Here is an 18,309-nt window from a genome sequence, read left to right on the forward strand (position 1 = left end):
GAGGGGTATGCAGGCGATATGCTAATGTATGGGATAGAGGTGAAAGAAGAAAAGAAAGAGAGGAAGAGAGAAGGAAAGTTCACACCACCTAACCAAAGAGGGGTGCACAAAAAAAAAGGTTGTCCTCGCTTGGCCCCACCACATTAGTGTTCTTCTTAACGAGGAGCCACCCAACCCGAGCTGCTCACAAACAAGACTTTTATTGACCACGTTCCTTTTTCATTTTCTTTGTAATTTGGGGGTGGTTCCGGCTTGAGGCGAAGCCAAAGTCAACCACCGTTATCACAAAAATTATGCGCTCGATATGTCTTGATTGCCATACCGCAAGAGCCTACAAGCTCTTGTCACATCTACCCAGAGGGTATTGTGACGCGCCCTTTTTTTGCCGCAGCATGTTCCAGATCGCCCAGCGGGGGAAATCGTTTCAGAGTTCGTGACGAGTTGTGGTAAGTTTTTCACCGGCTTGATAACAACGAGACAGTTGACAATGACAATGACGCCGCGTGGACTCGTCGCTGTGCATGCCCAAGCGGAGCATTTTAACTTACACTGTCCAGAATAGTAGCAAAGTTTTTTTCCCTTCTCCATGTTTAATATTTCGGAATGGGTTTACGCCGCCGAAGGGAATAGGAATGTTGTGTTGCGATACATTGGCAACAGTCCAGACCTGGTTAGTTGCTATTCTATACTTGGCTAACTTGCCCCTTCTTTTTTTCCCCGGCCTTTTCTTTCTGCTATTAATGCTCACCATGCCCTTTTGAAGCAAGGCAAAGTGCTACGCCTGCAAAAATATGACCCCACCATCGATGTTGATCTGCCTGTGAGCAAAGCTGACGCATACTTTGCGCTTGATTTCGCAAACCATGTCATCACACCTCTTCTCGGCCAGGAATACGTGGTTCGCTTGGTAACGATTGCAGCAGGTTACTGCCATTGTTAAGATCTCTATGCTCATTCTTACCTCCAGACCCTGGTCGACATTCCACGTGATTTCCTGGTAGCAGCGTCAGAAAAGATCATCCAGGATCGTCCAGAGCACCGCTGCATCCACAATATCAATGTAAACGTTACCTGGGCCTTTTTGGCCCCGGACCTGACTTACCGGTCCCGTCTGACGATCGAGATCAAGGTAAAATATTTCAGTGCATGTAAACCCAGGTGTTGGTTTAACAGATGGTGTTGCAGCCAAAATGGGGATTTTTACCATCCTCAGAATACATTGCAAAAGAAAACAAGGAAATGAAGAGCAGAGTGTGCCGGTTTTGTATGCATAGCTGGTTAAAACATCGCCGAGATACCCAGTACTGTCCTTTGGATTTGTACTCGATGAAAAATGATCGCATGAAGCGTGCTCTGCAAGCGCTTGCGCAAGAACCACAACACGACAAGTTCAATGCATCGTATCCGCGCGACTCTGATCGACAACTTGATCCAATACAGGTATCCCTGGCTGTCCTGCAAAAGGAACCAGTCTTACCGAGATTGGCGTATCTGCAGCGACGTCTCGATGCGTTGGACGTTGAAGGCATTTTGCCGCTGTACGAAAAGCACAAGGTTGAGTCTTGGCCGGTGCACGACATTGAACTCTGGAAGCAAGTAGTGCGAGACATGGACTCGCCAGAAAAGACGGATAGACAGCGGGTATTGGAGTTCGTCTTGTCCATGACTTTTAAGGATTGTTCTGTGTTTATTTCAATTTGTGAATCCGAGAGCACGATCGACCTAGAAGACGGAAGCAGACTGCCGTACCACATCAAGGTCATTGATCTCGATATGAAAAAGATATCCAAACTACGCTACTGGTACGATCTGGACCAGCGCATTGTCAAGCATGCTATCCAGCATCAATTAAACAAGGTGTGCTACGATCATGAAGCAAATGGCCAATATTGAGAATACACAAAAAGAATAAAACCTCCATTGGTCTTGTTTCAATAAAGGCACGGGAATTTACGACACGAAGATTGCGGATAACATGGAAAGGGAGATGGGGATATACGATGCATTCATTCTCTTTTACATGACCTTGCTCACAGGCTTTTTGCCTCTGCCTCGTCCGGCACCGCCGTTGTATGCATTCTTTGATCTCTTTTCTGCCGGTTTCAAGATCTAATTCAGATAAGGTGCAGAGCTGGTGAATATGCTGATGATCATCCAAACAACGCCCCTTCCCCTTGCTTTTAAACTCACCTGAAAGGAGCAGAGCAAGGATTCATCGACGCTCATCATTGCGCCAGCATTGTCGAATTCACCGCAATAGTTTGGAGCCGAAAATAAAGTCACCAGTTGTCTCTTTGCAAAAAATTCATAACCGTCTTCAACCACTTGGTGAGCACGGCATATAAGATCCATATCATGCTTTTGCAAAAATTTGGTGACAACGTCTGGTCCAAATGTAAAGGATACTCCACGGTCATTCTCATTCCATCCGGTGATATCCTTGTCAGGGTCTGACCAGAGCAGATCGCTGAGCAGACCTATACAGCGTTACCCCTGATTAGCGACACTCACATTCTCTCTGAACCTTAATTTGCGCAGTTATGCAGGTACAGTACCTGTGTCTGGGACATCCGTCGGTCGCATTATGCGTCGGATTTGCTCCATGCTCTGTAAATCAGGCGAAAGACCGCCGTGCATGCAAAAGATCTTCTCGTCAATGATGGCTGCGACAGGTAAGCAGTTGAAGCAATCTGTAAACGTCTTCCACAACTTGATATTATATCGTCTTTTGCCTAGCGCGCGTTGTAAGTTCAGTGTTCACTGGAAAAACGGGTGAAAGCGTACATTCATCGTAAAATCCATAGATGCGGTTGATGCTTGCCGATTCGTGGTTACCGCGCAGGATGAAGAAGTTTTCAGGGTACTTGATTTTGTAGGCCAGTAGCAAACAAATAGTTTCGATCGATTGTTTCCCTCGGTCAACATAGTCGCCTAAAAATAGATAGTTGGCCTCGGGTGGGAAGCCGCCGTATTCAAAGAGCCGTAACAGGTCATAGTATTGACCGTGGATATCACCTGTGTGTTACAGTCATATCAGCGGCTCCGTTCTGCTTCTCACACTCACAACACCGCTCTCCACCCATCATTATTACCGCAGATTTTAAGAGGAGCTTCGAGGTCTAGCAGGATGGGTTGACTTATGAAGATTTCGCGTGCTTTGACACACAAATATCTAATCTCGTTCTCAGAGAGCTGCACTTGTTTTCCTGGTCTACTTCCGCGCACTGTACCGCATTCCTAGCATCAGAATATGTTCTGCCGTTGCTGATCCCTATGCGTACCTTCCAATAAACGCTCAATAATCGTATTCACGTCCGCGTTTTCTACAATGTCGTTCATGGTTTTTCTATCGCGGGGAGATAAAGCGGATCATCAATAGTCTATTACCCAACACTCCTCTTAATCCGTCTAATGCTTCTTTCTTATCCTTTTATCTCTCTATCTATCTATCTTTTTTTTCCCGCTGCCCTGCTACTATGCTACTCTCGACTGGCCCCTCATTCCACACAGCTTTTAAAAGATCGCGTACTTTACTTGAGCCTCCTCTTTTGCAAAGAAAGACACAGAAACTTAGATACTAGCAGCGAAGAAAACTTAGCATGGTCAGCTCGATCGTTAATTGCGGCACAACTCTCGAGATGAACGGCAGGTCTTACGTGAACAAGGCGGTGCTGGAAGAGAGAAGGCGAGAAAATGGTCCGAGCTTCTGCCCTCCGTCTCCGCCGACGCGATGTTGCCCCCATTTCAAACACAGAATTTATTTTGCTGTTGTGCCCCTCTTTCCTCCCTTTGGGAATGGGAAAGGTACAGTACTTTACTCTCCTATTGAATCGGTTTATTCAAGATGGTATCGATGTAACAATATTCGTAGTTGTTCCATTAAATTGTATCGACGGAAGCAACAGCTGCGTTAAGCGAGATCTAAAGAACTGAAATGCATTATATCACTGGTAACCAGCAATTGTGTAGTATCAAGGATTAAACGACAAACAAAACGCATATGCAATGATGTTAACCACAATATATGCGAATACTAATTGTACAAACAAATGCTACATGCATCGGCTAATCGTCTGCCCAACAGCCCAACGGATCCCAAGGGCGCGCCGCATTGTTGTTGAGCTGTGCTGAACCTGGAACTGCATAGATCGCAAGTAGGCGGTCTACAATTGATCAATCCCAGGATTCCTGTTTCTTTTATTATATTTGCAAAATAGCAGAGGCAAGTTCATGTGAATGAAATATATCGTTTGTTGAAATGCAAAGGAAAAAGATGTTGGCATATGTGTGATGTAAGTGTTTACTCTTCTCTGGCACGCTTTGCCTCGGACTCTTCTACTTCGTTCTCGTCGTCTTCGTCCACTGACGCACGTCGCTTCAGACCCTTCATCTTTCTCGTCTGGATCTTATCCAGGTTCTGCTGACCAACGTGAATACGTCCATATTGGTCACCCAACTCGTCAGTTTCGATATTCTTGACCTTTTTGGGCTATTGAAAACGGTTAGTCATATGTCCTTATTTCCAGAATGTAAACAGCAAACTGACCTGTAATTCTCTTGGCACCTTAAGGGCCTTCTTCCACATTTCAGGTTTGGGCTTCTCGGTTCGTCTAATAACCAGGTCCATCATAGGACCCATTTCCTGGAGTTCTATCCGCGGTGTTCTCTGTCCACTCTTCTTCATCTCGACCAAGTAGGATCGCAAAAAGATGCGGTTATCCGGTGTTGCTGTGAAGCTTACTACATATTCCAATCCGCCCAAGTTGACAGCATCTGTGTCCTCTCCGTTGAAAAAGTCGAGGAAATAGTTTTTGATATTCTGGCAAGTTTCGTCAGAGTCGAATCGTTCGCCGTTGAAAACAAGCACAGGCTTCAATCCGATGGAGCACTTGGGTCCTTTAATGAGACTCATGGGCACGATGCGCTCCACGCCCAACTCGTACATATCCATAACCTGGTGGTCAAAAAACCGTATAAAGGTCAAGTTGTGAGGGCGCTTTTTGGAATGGCTGCCAATGACCATGAGCGCTGCATCGTTCTTTTGCGAAAAGAATTCGAGTTTGGTTTCGTCTTCGAAAGGCTTGATCTCGTTCTTCTTGCCGAAAAACACACCGTTTGCTTTCTTCAACGAGTACTGTATTTACAGCGTAAGCAAATTCAGCAAATATATAACCAGCCATGTATTCGCTGACGTACCAGGTCTTTTAATGCATCCTGAACTACTTGGCTTGTACTTGATCCTCGGACGAAAAGCGCCGTCTTTGGGTTCTCGTGAACTTTAGATTCACGATTCTTCAAGAATCGTTTTGAGCGTGCGTTCTTGGCTTTGCTATAGATGATTTGTGAGAAACGTTGCAGAGATTCCTACTCAATTCGTTCACATACACAGTGCGCAACATGTGTCTGGTATCCAAAAAGGTTGAGAGGTTAGCTAGAGTGAGGTTGGGAGGAAAAATGCAGTGATCTTCCGAAAAAGTTCACTCAGCCACCAATTTCAGCACGGACATTTCCAATTTGCCATTCTTATCTGGGCTATGTAGAAGGTTTATGGAACAGAAATAGAGAGAAAGAGCGACAGAGAGAGAAATATGGAGTTTTGGATTTTTATGAAGAGGATGCTGGGCGAGGTAAAGGCTTCTTGTAAACATTTCGCAATTCTCTGACAAGATCCTGCGGGACAGGCGGCACGCCTACGTTCAGTCCCTCGAATGTCACTTTGCTTACTTCTTCAGGCGGTGTGGAGAACTTCTCCCCTGAAAACATTAACCCCACATTAGCACTGGATGCAATGTTTTTGAAAAGTCGACCTTTGTTCTTACCGTGTGTCTTGTCAGGATAGGTTCGTTCTGGTTTTGGAATCTCAATATCTGTGTTGTGGACAAAGCGAGCCCATCGCTTTACTACCCGTCCATCCTCCAATGTCTTCTCGACCTGCCGGCGGTCGACTTTGGTGGGTGTTCTACGCGCGCACCTTTGTGTCAGTACCGCAACGTCCATGCAGATACTCTGAATTGTTGACTTCTTACTGTGTATCGGGATGGAGCAACATTAAGTTTGAGTAATGAATTGGCATTTCAACGCGTACAACGCCTTTTGGAGACTCTGCAGTAATCGGGACATGTTTGTATACCTGCTTCCGAGGTTTAATAACAAGGACAGGATGGGACTTTTGCTTTTTCTGCGATACTTGCCAAGTTTTTACCCTCGACAATGACGGTGTTTGCTCGACGGTTGACCGACTTTACAGTACCAATGGTATCCTTGTCCTTGCCGGCAATGACAGCAACCTACATGCATATAGCAAGATATCGGTCAGAACAGCATTCATACACGGCGGGCGGTGCTGCTAAATCGAAACGTACCTTGTCGCCCTTGACAATGTTCCAGGTCTTGATTTGGTCCTTTGCACGGACGACACGGCCTTCAATCCGTGCCTTCTGGCTCTTCATCATATTAAGCGCTCGGGACGACATTATTGTTAAAGGTAAATTGAGGCCCCTGCCAGCTCTTGCCTTGCTCGTATCATGGTCCGCATAAGCCACTAGGCACCACCGCCGGCAATCCGAAAATCTTCCACTGCCAATTTGGAATAACCCGAAAGAATACTAATAATTATCATCGGTATGAAAAAAGTGTTTATTTGATCGTTCGTATAGACAAGAGTACTGTGGTATATATTGCAACGAAGTATGAAGGAAATTAGAAACAAGAAAAACAAACAAGAACACACAAAAAAAGGGAAACGGCATGTTTACACAGTGGAGGGTGTCGAGGATGAGGAAGGTATAACGAAATGACTGGCATACTGGTTCTCCTGTTCGGCTGCTGCAGCCACGGCCAGTTCGATCCAATCAATAGTGCCTGGAACAACACGCGGCGGTGGCATCACTGCCGGTATTGACCTAGACTGCACTTCTTTACTCTTGTTTAAGCATGTCTGCCAACAGGCCGTCGTGCAGAACCTGACACGTCGAACAACCGCTGGGTGTCCCTTGTAGCTCTTAACCTGCACAGAAGTCACCCACTCGTTGACGAAAGGTTGCTGACAAGCTGCACACAGACGGTACTTGCGGTCGATATCCTTTGCAACGTGGTCTGGTAGTCTATTAAGCGGCACTTCCAGTCGTTCTCGAAGAATTGTGCGTAGAGACAATTCACGGAGTGAATGCACAAGCCCGTAACTGTTGGCAGTTGAGTCTTGCTCTTCTGTGATATCCTCCTCCCCTTCTTGCTCCTCTTCCTGCTCGTCATCGGCCTCCTCTGCTTGCTGCGTGTCTCTATCATACTCTAATAGTTGCTGCCGCTGTTGCTGTTGCTGCTGCTGCTGCTGTTGTTGTTGTTGTTGTTGTTGTACTCGAGGTTCTTCTGGAGCTCGTAATTCTACTTGACGTTCTGGTGGTGGTGATAATATGAGCTGCGGTGAAGACGGGCTGGAGCCTCGTACGTTTAGCTGGCGTGCGCGGAAGGATAGCTCGTGATCAATAGTTGCATCGTGATCCTCATCTGCTAATATCCTCCGCCGCTGCCGCCGGGGTGATCCAATAGTACTTGGGCCTTCGCAACCAGAGCCATAGGGCCCACATTGGTCACGGGAGAGTACTGTGGGAGTCATTGGGACAGCGCGCTGCGTCATCTGCTGCAAAACGCGGGTATAGGGATCACTCGTTGACAAGTCGCAGTGGCCAGGTTGAGTGAGTGGATTGCCAGTAATAAGCAGAGTCGTGCTCCGCATGCGCTCCAGGATATCAGCAGGCATGATGCAGAGCAAGTTTTCGCTGACATCAAATAATTCAAGCTTTGAGAGTTGCACGAGATCTGCCGGTAGTGTGGCCAGGTGATTTTTTGATACATTGAGTGTTCGAAGCTGCCTGCACTGTGAAATCGAGGGTGGTAATGTTCCGAGCTGGTTATCGGATACGTTCAGATGGATGAGAGTGGCTATATGCATGTTGCTAGGGAGATATCGAAGCTGATTGTGTGACAGATCCAATTCTTCTAACATTGGCATATCTGCTACTTGATCTGGTATCGCTGTGAGAAGGTTGCCTCCAAATACGGAACCAAGCTGCAGCTGACGCATGCGGACCCACAGACTGAGATCAGCATCAATGTGACGAATGCGGTTGCCGGCCATTCGAAGCGTTCGTAGGTTTGGCAAATGGATGGGCATCTCGGAAGGAATAGATTCCAATTGGTTCTGGTTGAGGATAAGGACTTGAAGCTGTGGCAAGCGGTAAAGGACATCGGGAATGGAAGCAAGAAGGTTTGAGGAAGCATTGAGGATTTTGAGATGTTGGAGCATGGCGATATCGGATGGCAGCGAAGCAAGGCGGTTTCTTGAGATATCCAATTCAACGAGATCACGGAAAGGGCTGGTGGATATGGACACATTGCTCATCATATCCTGCAATTGGCGTGCCAATTCGTCGCTTTCCATGCCACGCCTGCGCAGCATAAGCAATCCATCGCTGGAGACTTCCTTTGATGCGTCCGATCGCTTTATTTCGACTTGACCATCAGTGTGTTTTCTGTCCTTCTTCCGGAAGGTAACGTGTTTTCCGAGAGGTGCTAATGTTGGATCGTCGATGCAAGATTCAATGTCGGCCAATGAGTCGTCAGAATCCAAGGCTTCACTCGGGGCTCGCACACCGTCCAAGGTTCGTCCGCCCGAGAGGTAGGGTATTATGGATGGCATTGTTATCACCGGCTCATTAAAATTGTAAACATTGCATCTGGGGCCACACAGACCTTCAGGTCTATTTAAATGGCGGCGCTCCAAAAGGCTTATCTGATCTTTTGATCTTCTAACCAGCCCCCTTCTGACAGCCAGGAATGCAACATCGCAGGGAGAGCAACTTGACGCTGCCTTATCATGATCTATCCAGCATGAAACAAGCAAATAAATAAATTCGCTAAGTTTAGTCTGGGTACCAGATGCAGATCAAAATTGACCAAAACTTATACTTCTGCGACCCCAAAAAAAAATAGAACGACGGTGGAAAACAGATGAGATTTTTGCGCCGACTCGCGTTTACTTTTACACCGTAGGCAAGCCATCGTCCATCGTAGTGACAATCCTGCGTTTGCCTATTATCATTCAAAGCTTAAAAAAGTCATACATTGTAGGTTGCACAGAATTACCAAACTCCAGGAACAGAGGAAGAAAAACCACAGAAAAAAGGAATCAGAAGCAGGGCAAACGCCGTTAACTTCTGCTGTAGCACAACCTGCGTGGGTTCTCCGCTTTGTGTGAAGCCGACTTTCTGCTGTATCCATCAATGGAATGGGCTCAACTGCTAGGGTCGTGCACACACCACACAAAGAGCGAGAGAGTGAGGTGATAACATTTGTCCTACGTTGACAGCGAGAGCTGCTACCACGAGTGGCCTAGCACGCTCGGAACGTGTTCTTTTGCCCGCGAGATGAAACGTATCCTTGAAAGCAGCACCGCTGTCAAACGCTGCAAAGTGTCCCTGAACATTACCTTGGACCACCAGAAGTACTACTTTCGCGAAGATGAGGTGAATGGACATGTCACACTAGAAACTAGCAAACCGCTGGAAATCAGGAGCATCAAGCTGCGATGGTCAGGGAGGATCTGCGTGCAAATTGCGGGTTTGATTCATGACGAAAAGCTCCTGTTCCGTGAGGTGGCAGAGCTAGACTTGCTCACCGATGCGCCGAGTGAACCAGGCACTCGGAAAGCAGCCGTGAATAGCATGGATGATTTTGGGCTTGCGCTGCAGGCATCCGCGCACTCTGAACGATGGCAGCCTGCTCTTGTCTTTGTTGCCAACAAACAGTACTCGTTTCCATTTTCATTTACAGTGCCGGTAGACACTTTGCTACCGAGTTGCAGCGAGGTTAGAAGAGTTGATCCTACCTAAATCCTACCTCTGTATATCCATACATGCTGACAAACAAAACCGAATCATCAAAAAAAGAGCACAGTCAATATCGGTGGTATCGTCTTGTATACCATTGAGGCGATCTTGGATCATCCCGAGATAGAAGCATACGACAAAATAAATGTACCCGTATTGCAACGCATCGATACTACACGATCACATCAGCTCGACCCGCAACAGGCCTCTATATCTTCGTCCCCATCATATTCGCCAACTGGGATACAGTCTGCCACTATGCTTGTAACATTGCCAAAGAAAGGATACGTGAGAAGTAAGTCACTTTGGAAAAAGTGATTGGCCATTCTGCTAAAGTTCAGTGCAGATCAAGCTATTCCTGTCACTGTTATTATCAAACATTTTACGACATATAAACGTTCACAGGCAGTTACCATTGCCTTGTTGCGTTCATGTCGTGTGCTTTGCAAAAATCGGTGAGACAACATATTAGATCTACCACGTCAATTCGTTATTATGGGTCTAACTGAAGCAGTTCATACCGATTGCAAGATTCTATTGTACATTCGGTTAAAGCCGACGTTGATGTAAATGCGGATACCAGTTATTCACAATCGATTGGTCGATCACTGCTTATACCTAGATCTATATCACCTACTGTCGATATCAATGCTTGCATGTTGGAAATAGTATACAAAGTGCGCGTACGTGCGCAGCTGCAAGATCGAAGACGCTCTGCAGACGAGGACTACAGTCAGATAGAAATCAATGTCGAAACTGGGGCTCAATCACTCGCTGCGCTGACGATTGATATCCCAGTCGTCATTGGCACGTTGCCCTTAACGGAGGAAATGACACCAGCGGTATATCTGGAGCCACGTTTCATTTACGAGACAGTGCCGCCGGACGACAACAGCGAAAGCAGCATTGACAGCAATGTGCTTAAACGCGTATCCAACATATTGCGCACCCCGCGTAATCTTGGAGGAGGACAACAGAAAAACAAAATTAGATCTTTATTCGGCAACAACAATCTATCGAGCAATGTTGTCTTGCCAAAATCACTAAGTACAGACATGAATTCCTTTGATGATAACACCAGCCAATCCTCAGTCTGCAGCTCTCCTGCCGCTACCAGCGCGACAGCAACAGACAACCCTCCATCGCTTCGCCTATCTCTCGGCGGTGATTTGAACTTCGCCGCAGATGTTTTGTCCACCGCAACAACTCAAAGCGAGGATGGCAACGTGAACGCAGACAAAAAAGACAAACGAGACTCGACGATATCCAAAGATCATCAGCGGACCGACAGCAGCGCAACAAGAAGCACCCGCAGTACCAGCAGCAACAATATGCATATCCATCATATCTTTCCTGATTCGGATGATGAGACGGAACGTCGGGCTGTAGCAGAAACGCCCATATCTAGTTTGGCCGATAAAGCAGCTGCGCTGGCTGAGGCACGCAAAGACCTACTTTTGCATGGTCAGCAGCCTCAGATGATGAGACGCAAGCTCCACAAACCAGATGAACGAACAGATCAGAACTCCAGCAGCACCGACGATGACGATGACGAGGAAGAAGAGAATCTTCTAGCAGTGCTGTCAAGACATGAACGTGGCAAAGCCAAACAATAAAGAACAATCATCCCCAATGTCCGCTCTCCATGACTCGTGAAGCAAGACGATGGCACATGACAGAATATGGCCATTCTGTTTGGCTCTTTCCATTCTTAATCTAATCATGCATTGAGATCTTGCGATACCATTTGGTATCAAAATCAGCAGAATGTCACACAGCGCTCTTGCCTTTAGTCAGGTCCATCGCGATGGTGGGCAGCATCTTCTCCTTGCACGACGGCAGATGACCCGCGCAGCTGCTGCAATCCAGACTCTCAGACACGATCTACTTAAGAAAGCGGAGGAAAGCAACCGAAGGAGGACAAGGTGATGCAAGGTGGCGTACTACAATCGATGTTATTGAAAGCATTCACAAAGTGCTGCGGTCAGACAGATTCTTATGTGGCAATTAAGTTATGGCACGATTTCTTCCATTCCCCTAATGCCTTACAATGTACGATGGAAAAATGCGTCTGTTTGATCGAGATACCTTTCGCATCTGCAAAGGAACAATGAATTCACTATGTACATGTACAATGGCACATTGCAACAGATGCACGGGAGCCGTTTGGGAAACTGTGTGTTTTGGGGGTGCGGGACCGTGGGGGGAGGAGTAAAAGAATAGCCTATACACAGTTAAAAAGTCAAAACTAGAGCAATATATGGTTTTATGACTTGGCAATACAAACAGCCGACTAGCCGTTTCTCAAAGTATCTGACTCCTTCGTTCTGACATGTACATATCACGAAGAAGACTTGGTCCATAGTCTTTGGCAAAATAAAATTGTAGGAGTTTGCGCTGCTGCGACGGTCACCACATGTCTGAAACGAAAATCGAGCAAGTGCAAATTAACGGGTGGCGCCTCTCGAGCTTAAGTATGCGTAGTTCTTTGTCTTCCACTAAAGCCGAGGCTTAAAAGACAAGAGTCTGCGGATATATTATGATACTTGGTGCACTGTAATTGTTGACAAACGAATCCATGCAGAGAGTATTGTCTGTGTATGTGACGAAACCCCGTATGGCCAATTGTTCTAGGCTACCTTTGATACATCATATGATGTTGATGTATACTATATTCTTTTCTTTCTTTCTCGCCCGCCACTCAGCTAGAATCCAGTCCAATAATCAGGAAAAAAAATGGCATGTCTTTCCACTGCTGGCTATATGCATACAGACTAGCTTAATGCTACCCGCAGTACAAAGGACTGGATGTAATGGAAATTGAAGCCTCCTGTTCTGTCATATAAACCATTGCTATTTCCAGACTGACTCTTGAAGCTTTTCCGGAGCTTACAGGTTTTCTAGTCTGCAGTGTATTTCTGTTCAGTCTTGGTGTACCATCCCCCAAGTGAAAGACAGGCTCCGCCTTGCACCCCCCAAGACCTTCTCATCCATGGCAACACAATGTGGGGAAACCAGCTCTCTTTCTCTCTTTCTTCCCTTTTCCTCCCACATTCCACAATGTCGCAAATGGTGACCTCAAACAACATCACTCCAGATCTCGGCACGAAAAGAAAGCGAAAGAAAGTCTCTCTGGGTACTGCAAAGCGCCGTTTATTGACTAAATTGGGGCCCTTTCAGAGGTTTATTAACCTTTCTTTTCTTGTCCATCAGCCTGTGTATTTTGCAGACGATCACATATGACATGCGATGAAGGTAGCAAAGCAGTTTCCCAAACCTTTGAATGCACGTTCAACTGATTGATTTCTTCTTAGGGCGTCCATGCCAGCGCTGTATTAAGCGGAGCATTGGCCACATGTGCCACGACGAGCCACGAGCCGACACGGGTAAAAAAGTACAGCGGCGGTCGCCTTCTCTGGCAGAGAGCGACGTGAAATCAAGGGGTACGTACTGGCGGGCGTAGGAAACTCCAACTTTTACAAGCGATTTTGTTCTAGATAGTTTGACGTTCCCCAATGTATCTGATGAGTTGACAATCATCAAGTAAGCTGCGGTACAAGGGGGGAGCATGGCAGGGAGATGGAGGGGGAGGAGAATAAATGACGCAAGGCATAAGAAGTAGGATGTATATATAGTATATATTTCTTAACGTCTCCGCCGGGCACCAGTGATTTCATTGACGATATGGACGAAAGTCGAGACAAATCTTTTTGACGGCCGCCGACCCGCATGACGGCAAACTCGAGGACAGACTGAACGAGGTGATCAATGCAAAATACGAGGCGGGATTCCTGAAACCCTACAATTATGTAAATGGATATGCACGGCTTCAGCGGTACATGGACCAACAGTAGGTTTGCGCCAGCAAAGAAGGAAAGAGAGAGACAGGAAAAACCATGTTTATCTTTCTTTCTTTTCCTCTTTTTTTTGTACCTCGCATTCTCACTCGGACACGCGCTCTTGAAATGTACATAGCATGTCATCAAATAGTCGGCAGCGTATTCTGAATGTTATGGGCACCTTTCGGCCAGCGTTTCGTGACGTTGCACAATCATTAACGGATGTCGATCTAATACTGGTAGAAGAAGCTTTTGAGCGGTTATTGCTGGTATAGAACTATAATTCTCCCCTTTTTTCTCCTCCGAAGCAGGGAGGCAGAGAACAGTTCGCTTGACGTTATTTTGCTGTAGGACTACGACAGAGTCTTCAGCGCCATGGCAATACCAGCATGCTTATGGCGGCGGACGGGTGAAATATACAAAGGGAATAAGGAGTTTGCAGCACTGATCGACGTGCCTGTGGAGAAACTGAGAGATGTATGCAAACAGCAAAGCAAACATTTTGTTAGGGTCCGCTATTAACAATGTCGTAGGGCCAGCTTTGCATCTATGAAATTATGGCAGAAGAATCGACGGTTAATTACTGGGAGGTAAAGCATGTACAGAACAGAAAAAGAAGGAAAAAAACCACATTGGAGTTAATTGTGTGTTAAGAAATATGGAAATATTGCATTTGATGCAAGACAAAAGGCGGTCCTGACATCGTGTATATTGAAACATCAAACCAAGTCAAGTGTCCTCTCCTGCTGCTTCTCATTCACAATCCGGCGAGATAAATATAACATGCAAGTATACTGCATTGATACTTTGCCTTTTCTGCAAGAAGCTCACATGCTCTTCTCTGTAGACCGGTACGATGCACACTAACTGCAGATCAGTCGTCGATTTTTTTTTAGTCCTTGTTGCTCACACAGACACATGTAGACTATCATTGTTGGAAATTTTCTGCCTATCCAGTTGCAGCCATGACATGTTCGTACCTTTGCGCACACGCAGATACAATTATATATATATCTATACATACGAAAGAAAAGAAGAAAAAGATCAACCAAGCAGCACAGAACAAGACGAAAGAAGAAAAAGCAGACAAATACACGCGAGTCAAAGATTTTTCTTTGGACACCGTCATTTGCCTAAGATGCCCATCCATTGTAAAGTCCTTGTACGAGTGCTGCAATTCCCCAAGCTCCTGCATCTGGCAGCTTTGCTTTTTCTACAACCTCTGAAGCTACGTAGGATGCCCTTCCCATCTGTGCTGCTAAGTATCGAGTGGATTCTGCACCTTGCTTTGCTGCTTGAACTGCCTGTTCAAAACTTGAATGTTGCAGAATTTCTATAAAGGGTATCAGAGCATCCATCATCGTCCTGTCACCCACTCGGGCTAATGTGTAGCTTTCAAGAGCATCCAATGCATACGACGCAGCTGCGAATAAAGTATAAGCGCATGTACGGATATCAGTGGCAGAGCAATTTCCCTTTCATGCATATACCTTTGGTCCAGTCATTTGAATGCTTTGCTAACCCTCCTGCCAGAGCATTCAGGAAAATGCAATAGATGGCTGAGGATGTTCCTCCAACTGTTCGCTCAATCGTATCTGCGATGCCGAGTATGGTATCGGCCGGTGATTTTGTCGCGTAACGGTCGAGAGAGTCGAGGATAGCCAAAGCTGCTGATTTGAGCGTGGTACCGCAATCACCGTCGCCGAGGATTGTATCGAAACGTGTGATCTCGGGTTCTGCATCAATCACTGAAGTAGCTGCAGAGCTCACCATCTTTATTATCTTTGCAGAGTCTGTATCTGCAGCAAAATGCCCCCAGTTAGCACTCCACGCAGATTAATTCTAATGAACCTCATGGCTACTGGGTTTACCTTGAGCAGGAGCGGCGCTTAATGCTGGATGGGCTTCAGTTGAACGCTGAGGTGGAGACATGGTTATGTTCTTCGCAAATGCGACTGTAGAGACGCAAGGCCATGCAGGCGCTTTTGTAGGATGATCGAGTAAAGATAAAGCATCGAAATCTCGATCTTTTTCCAGCAAGAGGAAAGTGATGGAAAAACCGGGCATATTCATGCTTGTCAAGAACGTACCAACGTAAACTCGCTCCAACTGTATAAGCTGATAGTTCTGAGAAATGCGAGATACTGCTTCTTTGACCACCAGGTTTAGCTCCAGCGGCGAAATACCACCGAGATTATTGACCATCAAGACGGCTTTGTTGGTTCCGCCATCCAACTGCAGATAGGATCGTTCCTTATCATCCTGCTTCAGAATTAGATCAACAATCTGTCCCACCAGCTCGTGACTGCTAGTCAGCTTGGTTTTGGAGAATCCAGGTTCATTGTGAATACCCATGCCCAGCTCTATCTTATCTGGAGCTAAAGGCGTGAGTGGTTTGGAGCCAGGAACATGGCAATGATCAAGTGCAACGCCCAGTGTAGCTGCATATTTGTTGACATATTCTGCGACCTGAATCACCTTCTCCAGAGGTTCTCTATGTGAAACAATCCCGGCTTGTTAGCATCCTTGCCGCTTTTGATACATGTACATAGGACTTGCAATGTTTGCCACATACCCGCGTGCGGCTGCAGCGCCCGCCATCTTGACGGCAAGCGCAGTTGCTGCCATGCCCCTGCGACCCACTTTACTTTGCCGTCCAACAGAAACATCGTCTCCAATAATAACCATGCCGACCTTGATACCACGTGCCTTGGCGCGTTCAACTGCTAGCCCAAAGTTCAAGCAATCGCCCGTATAGTTCATGACGATAACAAGCGTGCCGTGTGGCGACTGCACGCACTCCAAAGCCTGCAGCACCTGTATAGCAGACGGCGACGCAAATACATGACCGCACACTGCAGCTGTGAGCATACCGGGACCGACGTAGCCAGCGTACGCAGGCTCATGACCCGCCCCGCCGCCCGCGATCAGCGTCACTTGCTCGCTGGCAATCTCGGACGCGTTCACACTGCATACAACTTTTTGGACACAAAGTTAATTAGAGAGTTTTGTAACGGATATGCACTCCTACGCGAATCTCTATATATCTACCTTTTGTGTCCTCTATCCAGCGAAGGTTTGGATTTGCATAGCATAGTCCTTGTATGCTTTCTGGGACAAGCTGCATATATAAAGAAGAATGTAAGCATTAGCATGATGACCAACGGCTGCTCCAAAAATTAAATCTACTAACTGTAGCTGGGTCGTTGATGATGTGCTTAACTTGATAATTGTTGGTTCCCATATATCAGTATGATGCAAAAGAAGAGAGGAAAGAAGACGCTACCGTTTTCGTAAGTCATGGTATGTTCAACTGAAAAAGAAATGCATGATTCCCACCTGGGTTTTTCGAACTTTAAATCGTCCTTTGTGTCACTAGTGTAATGCGGGTGAGTGGGTGGGTGAGTGTGCACCTGCACTTCTGTAGCTATCGATTATTGTTATTCCTATTGTGTGCACTCGTTCACAGTGAGATTATCTCTAGATTATGCCTAGTCGACTAGTTTCTGATATCCGTTTTTCATTGCTCTATTAATGAACCACAAATGAACGAGGCCTAGAATTTTGCTCCAGCGGGATGTTTTCATCTACTGTATTATTGCAGTCAACATTATTTTGGGGCCATCATTCCAAAATCCTGTGCGTATTAGATTCTTCTGTGCAGAAATCACAACAGCAAAACATTCCGGTAACCGGCGAGGCGCAGTCCATCGTTTTGGGAACCTGAACAAACCTCCGATAGTCATCGTTTCTCGATGACTGGAACCAAGGTATCACAACCGTCGAATGTCCGCAGCCCCCGGCCCGCAAGCAAGTGCAGCGTCGAGGCTCACACTGGTCCTTTGTTGCATCCCAGGCAGTTTGCTCCTTGCCAAAAAGAAAGACGGATGATTGCACCGCTGCAGTTTAGAAGGATAATGTGATATACAGTACTATCCGGTCCAACTACCCGAAGCCCTGCTGTTGTGAACAGATATCGAGCTCTTAAACAAAATGATAATCCAAGACTTTACTCTCTGTACTGCAGCTTTCTTTCATCTTTATTTGGTTATGAGATTGCAAAAGAAAAAGTCAGTTAGTCATCTGACGATCTGCTTGGTAAATCCCCTAGTGCTTCAGACAATGATGCGGTTTAAGAACACTTCTTCCCAATATGCAACGAAACAAGAGTGAACAATATGATATGTGCTTCGGGAAAAGAGAAAGGCTGCAGCAGGACTAGCAACTTGTTTGACTCTAAGCGTGAGAGAGATAGAGCGAAAGCAGATGTGGGCTCGCAGTCCGGGCGGCGCAGATGGGTTGTGCTCGCATGCCTGCCTGCTGCGGCAGCTGCGTCGTCTTCAAGCAAGCCACTCAGCCCGACCCTCCCCCAATGCTTTAAAAGGGCGGGACTCAAGTCCCCCCTCTTTCTTTCCTTTTCTTTGCCTTTTTGGATACTGCAATTCCATCCCTCCTGTTTATTATATTTCTCTCTGAACTGCTTTTGCACCAAGCACATAACAGCCTAACGTAACAGCTTTTCTTAGTTTTTAGCGACAAGTCTACTTCACAACAACCCGCTTATTATGTACTGCGAACGTTTGTAA

At 46.4% G+C, this 18,309-nt stretch overlaps 9 protein-coding genes across 9 annotated transcripts; 4 read left to right on the forward strand and 5 right to left on the reverse strand.

Moving 5' to 3' along the window:
* Nucleotides 1–586: 586 nt before the first annotated feature.
* VTP01DRAFT_10837 (uncharacterized protein) lies at nucleotides 587–1,893 on the forward strand (the record flags this gene model as incomplete). The annotated part of the gene is made up of 4 exons (XM_069379243.1): nucleotides 587–670; nucleotides 764–907; nucleotides 968–1,129; nucleotides 1,186–1,893. 4 exons carry the CDS (start codon nucleotides 587–589, stop codon nucleotides 1,891–1,893), a joined length of 1,098 nt encoding a protein of 365 aa, XP_069239237.1.
* A 123-nt stretch (nucleotides 1,894–2,016) lies between these two features.
* VTP01DRAFT_10838 (uncharacterized protein) lies at nucleotides 2,017–3,339 on the reverse strand (the record flags this gene model as incomplete). Its single annotated transcript, XM_069379244.1, has 6 exons — nucleotides 2,017–2,109; nucleotides 2,191–2,477; nucleotides 2,556–2,732; nucleotides 2,785–3,015; nucleotides 3,093–3,224; nucleotides 3,282–3,339. The coding sequence occupies 6 exons, from the start codon at nucleotides 3,337–3,339 to the stop codon at nucleotides 2,017–2,019; spliced, it is 978 nt and encodes a 325-aa protein (XP_069239238.1).
* A 961-nt stretch (nucleotides 3,340–4,300) lies between these two features.
* Nucleotides 4,301–5,399, reverse strand: VTP01DRAFT_10839 (uncharacterized protein; the record flags this gene model as incomplete). The annotated part of the gene is made up of 4 exons (XM_069379245.1): nucleotides 4,301–4,489; nucleotides 4,547–5,134; nucleotides 5,197–5,329; nucleotides 5,386–5,399. 4 exons carry the CDS (start codon nucleotides 5,397–5,399, stop codon nucleotides 4,301–4,303), a joined length of 924 nt encoding a protein of 307 aa, XP_069239239.1.
* A 205-nt stretch (nucleotides 5,400–5,604) lies between these two features.
* VTP01DRAFT_10840 (mitochondrial 54S ribosomal uL24m domain-containing protein) lies at nucleotides 5,605–6,473 on the reverse strand (the record flags this gene model as incomplete). The annotated part of the gene is made up of 5 exons (XM_069379247.1): nucleotides 5,605–5,753; nucleotides 5,820–5,959; nucleotides 6,027–6,130; nucleotides 6,192–6,287; nucleotides 6,363–6,473. The coding sequence occupies 5 exons, from the start codon at nucleotides 6,471–6,473 to the stop codon at nucleotides 5,605–5,607; spliced, it is 600 nt and encodes a 199-aa protein (XP_069239240.1).
* Nucleotides 6,474–6,751: 278 nt separating this feature from the next.
* VTP01DRAFT_10841 (uncharacterized protein) lies at nucleotides 6,752–8,695 on the reverse strand (the record flags this gene model as incomplete). Its single annotated transcript, XM_069379248.1, has 1 exon — nucleotides 6,752–8,695. The coding sequence occupies one exon, from the start codon at nucleotides 8,693–8,695 to the stop codon at nucleotides 6,752–6,754; it is 1,944 nt and encodes a 647-aa protein (XP_069239241.1).
* A 727-nt stretch (nucleotides 8,696–9,422) lies between these two features.
* VTP01DRAFT_10842 (uncharacterized protein) lies at nucleotides 9,423–11,500 on the forward strand (the record flags this gene model as incomplete). The annotated part of the gene is made up of 4 exons (XM_069379249.1): nucleotides 9,423–9,863; nucleotides 9,945–10,179; nucleotides 10,231–10,339; nucleotides 10,507–11,500. The coding sequence occupies 4 exons, from the start codon at nucleotides 9,423–9,425 to the stop codon at nucleotides 11,498–11,500; spliced, it is 1,779 nt and encodes a 592-aa protein (XP_069239242.1).
* Nucleotides 11,501–12,944: 1,444 nt separating this feature from the next.
* On the forward strand, nucleotides 12,945–13,598 carry VTP01DRAFT_10843 (uncharacterized protein; the record flags this gene model as incomplete). The annotated part of the gene is made up of 5 exons (XM_069379250.1): nucleotides 12,945–13,020; nucleotides 13,098–13,139; nucleotides 13,199–13,327; nucleotides 13,382–13,427; nucleotides 13,553–13,598. The coding sequence occupies 5 exons, from the start codon at nucleotides 12,945–12,947 to the stop codon at nucleotides 13,596–13,598; spliced, it is 339 nt and encodes a 112-aa protein (XP_069239243.1).
* Nucleotides 13,599–13,723: 125 nt separating this feature from the next.
* Nucleotides 13,724–14,619, forward strand: VTP01DRAFT_10844 (uncharacterized protein; the record flags this gene model as incomplete). The annotated part of the gene is made up of 6 exons (XM_069379251.1): nucleotides 13,724–13,734; nucleotides 13,860–13,992; nucleotides 14,075–14,200; nucleotides 14,257–14,313; nucleotides 14,378–14,508; nucleotides 14,571–14,619. 6 exons carry the CDS (start codon nucleotides 13,724–13,726, stop codon nucleotides 14,617–14,619), a joined length of 507 nt encoding a protein of 168 aa, XP_069239244.1.
* Nucleotides 14,620–14,856: 237 nt separating this feature from the next.
* Nucleotides 14,857–16,967, reverse strand: VTP01DRAFT_10845 (uncharacterized protein; the record flags this gene model as incomplete). Its single annotated transcript, XM_069379252.1, has 6 exons — nucleotides 14,857–15,146; nucleotides 15,214–15,522; nucleotides 15,595–16,217; nucleotides 16,299–16,701; nucleotides 16,775–16,844; nucleotides 16,917–16,967. The coding sequence occupies 6 exons, from the start codon at nucleotides 16,965–16,967 to the stop codon at nucleotides 14,857–14,859; spliced, it is 1,746 nt and encodes a 581-aa protein (XP_069239245.1).
* Nucleotides 16,968–18,309: the final 1,342 nt, after the last annotated feature.

Source organism: Rhizomucor pusillus (assembly GCF_041956525.1).
Source record: "Rhizomucor pusillus strain CBS 183.67 unplaced genomic scaffold VTP01scaffold_9, whole genome shotgun sequence".
Classification (NCBI taxonomy): domain Eukaryota; kingdom Fungi; phylum Mucoromycota; class Mucoromycetes; order Mucorales; family Lichtheimiaceae; genus Rhizomucor; species Rhizomucor pusillus.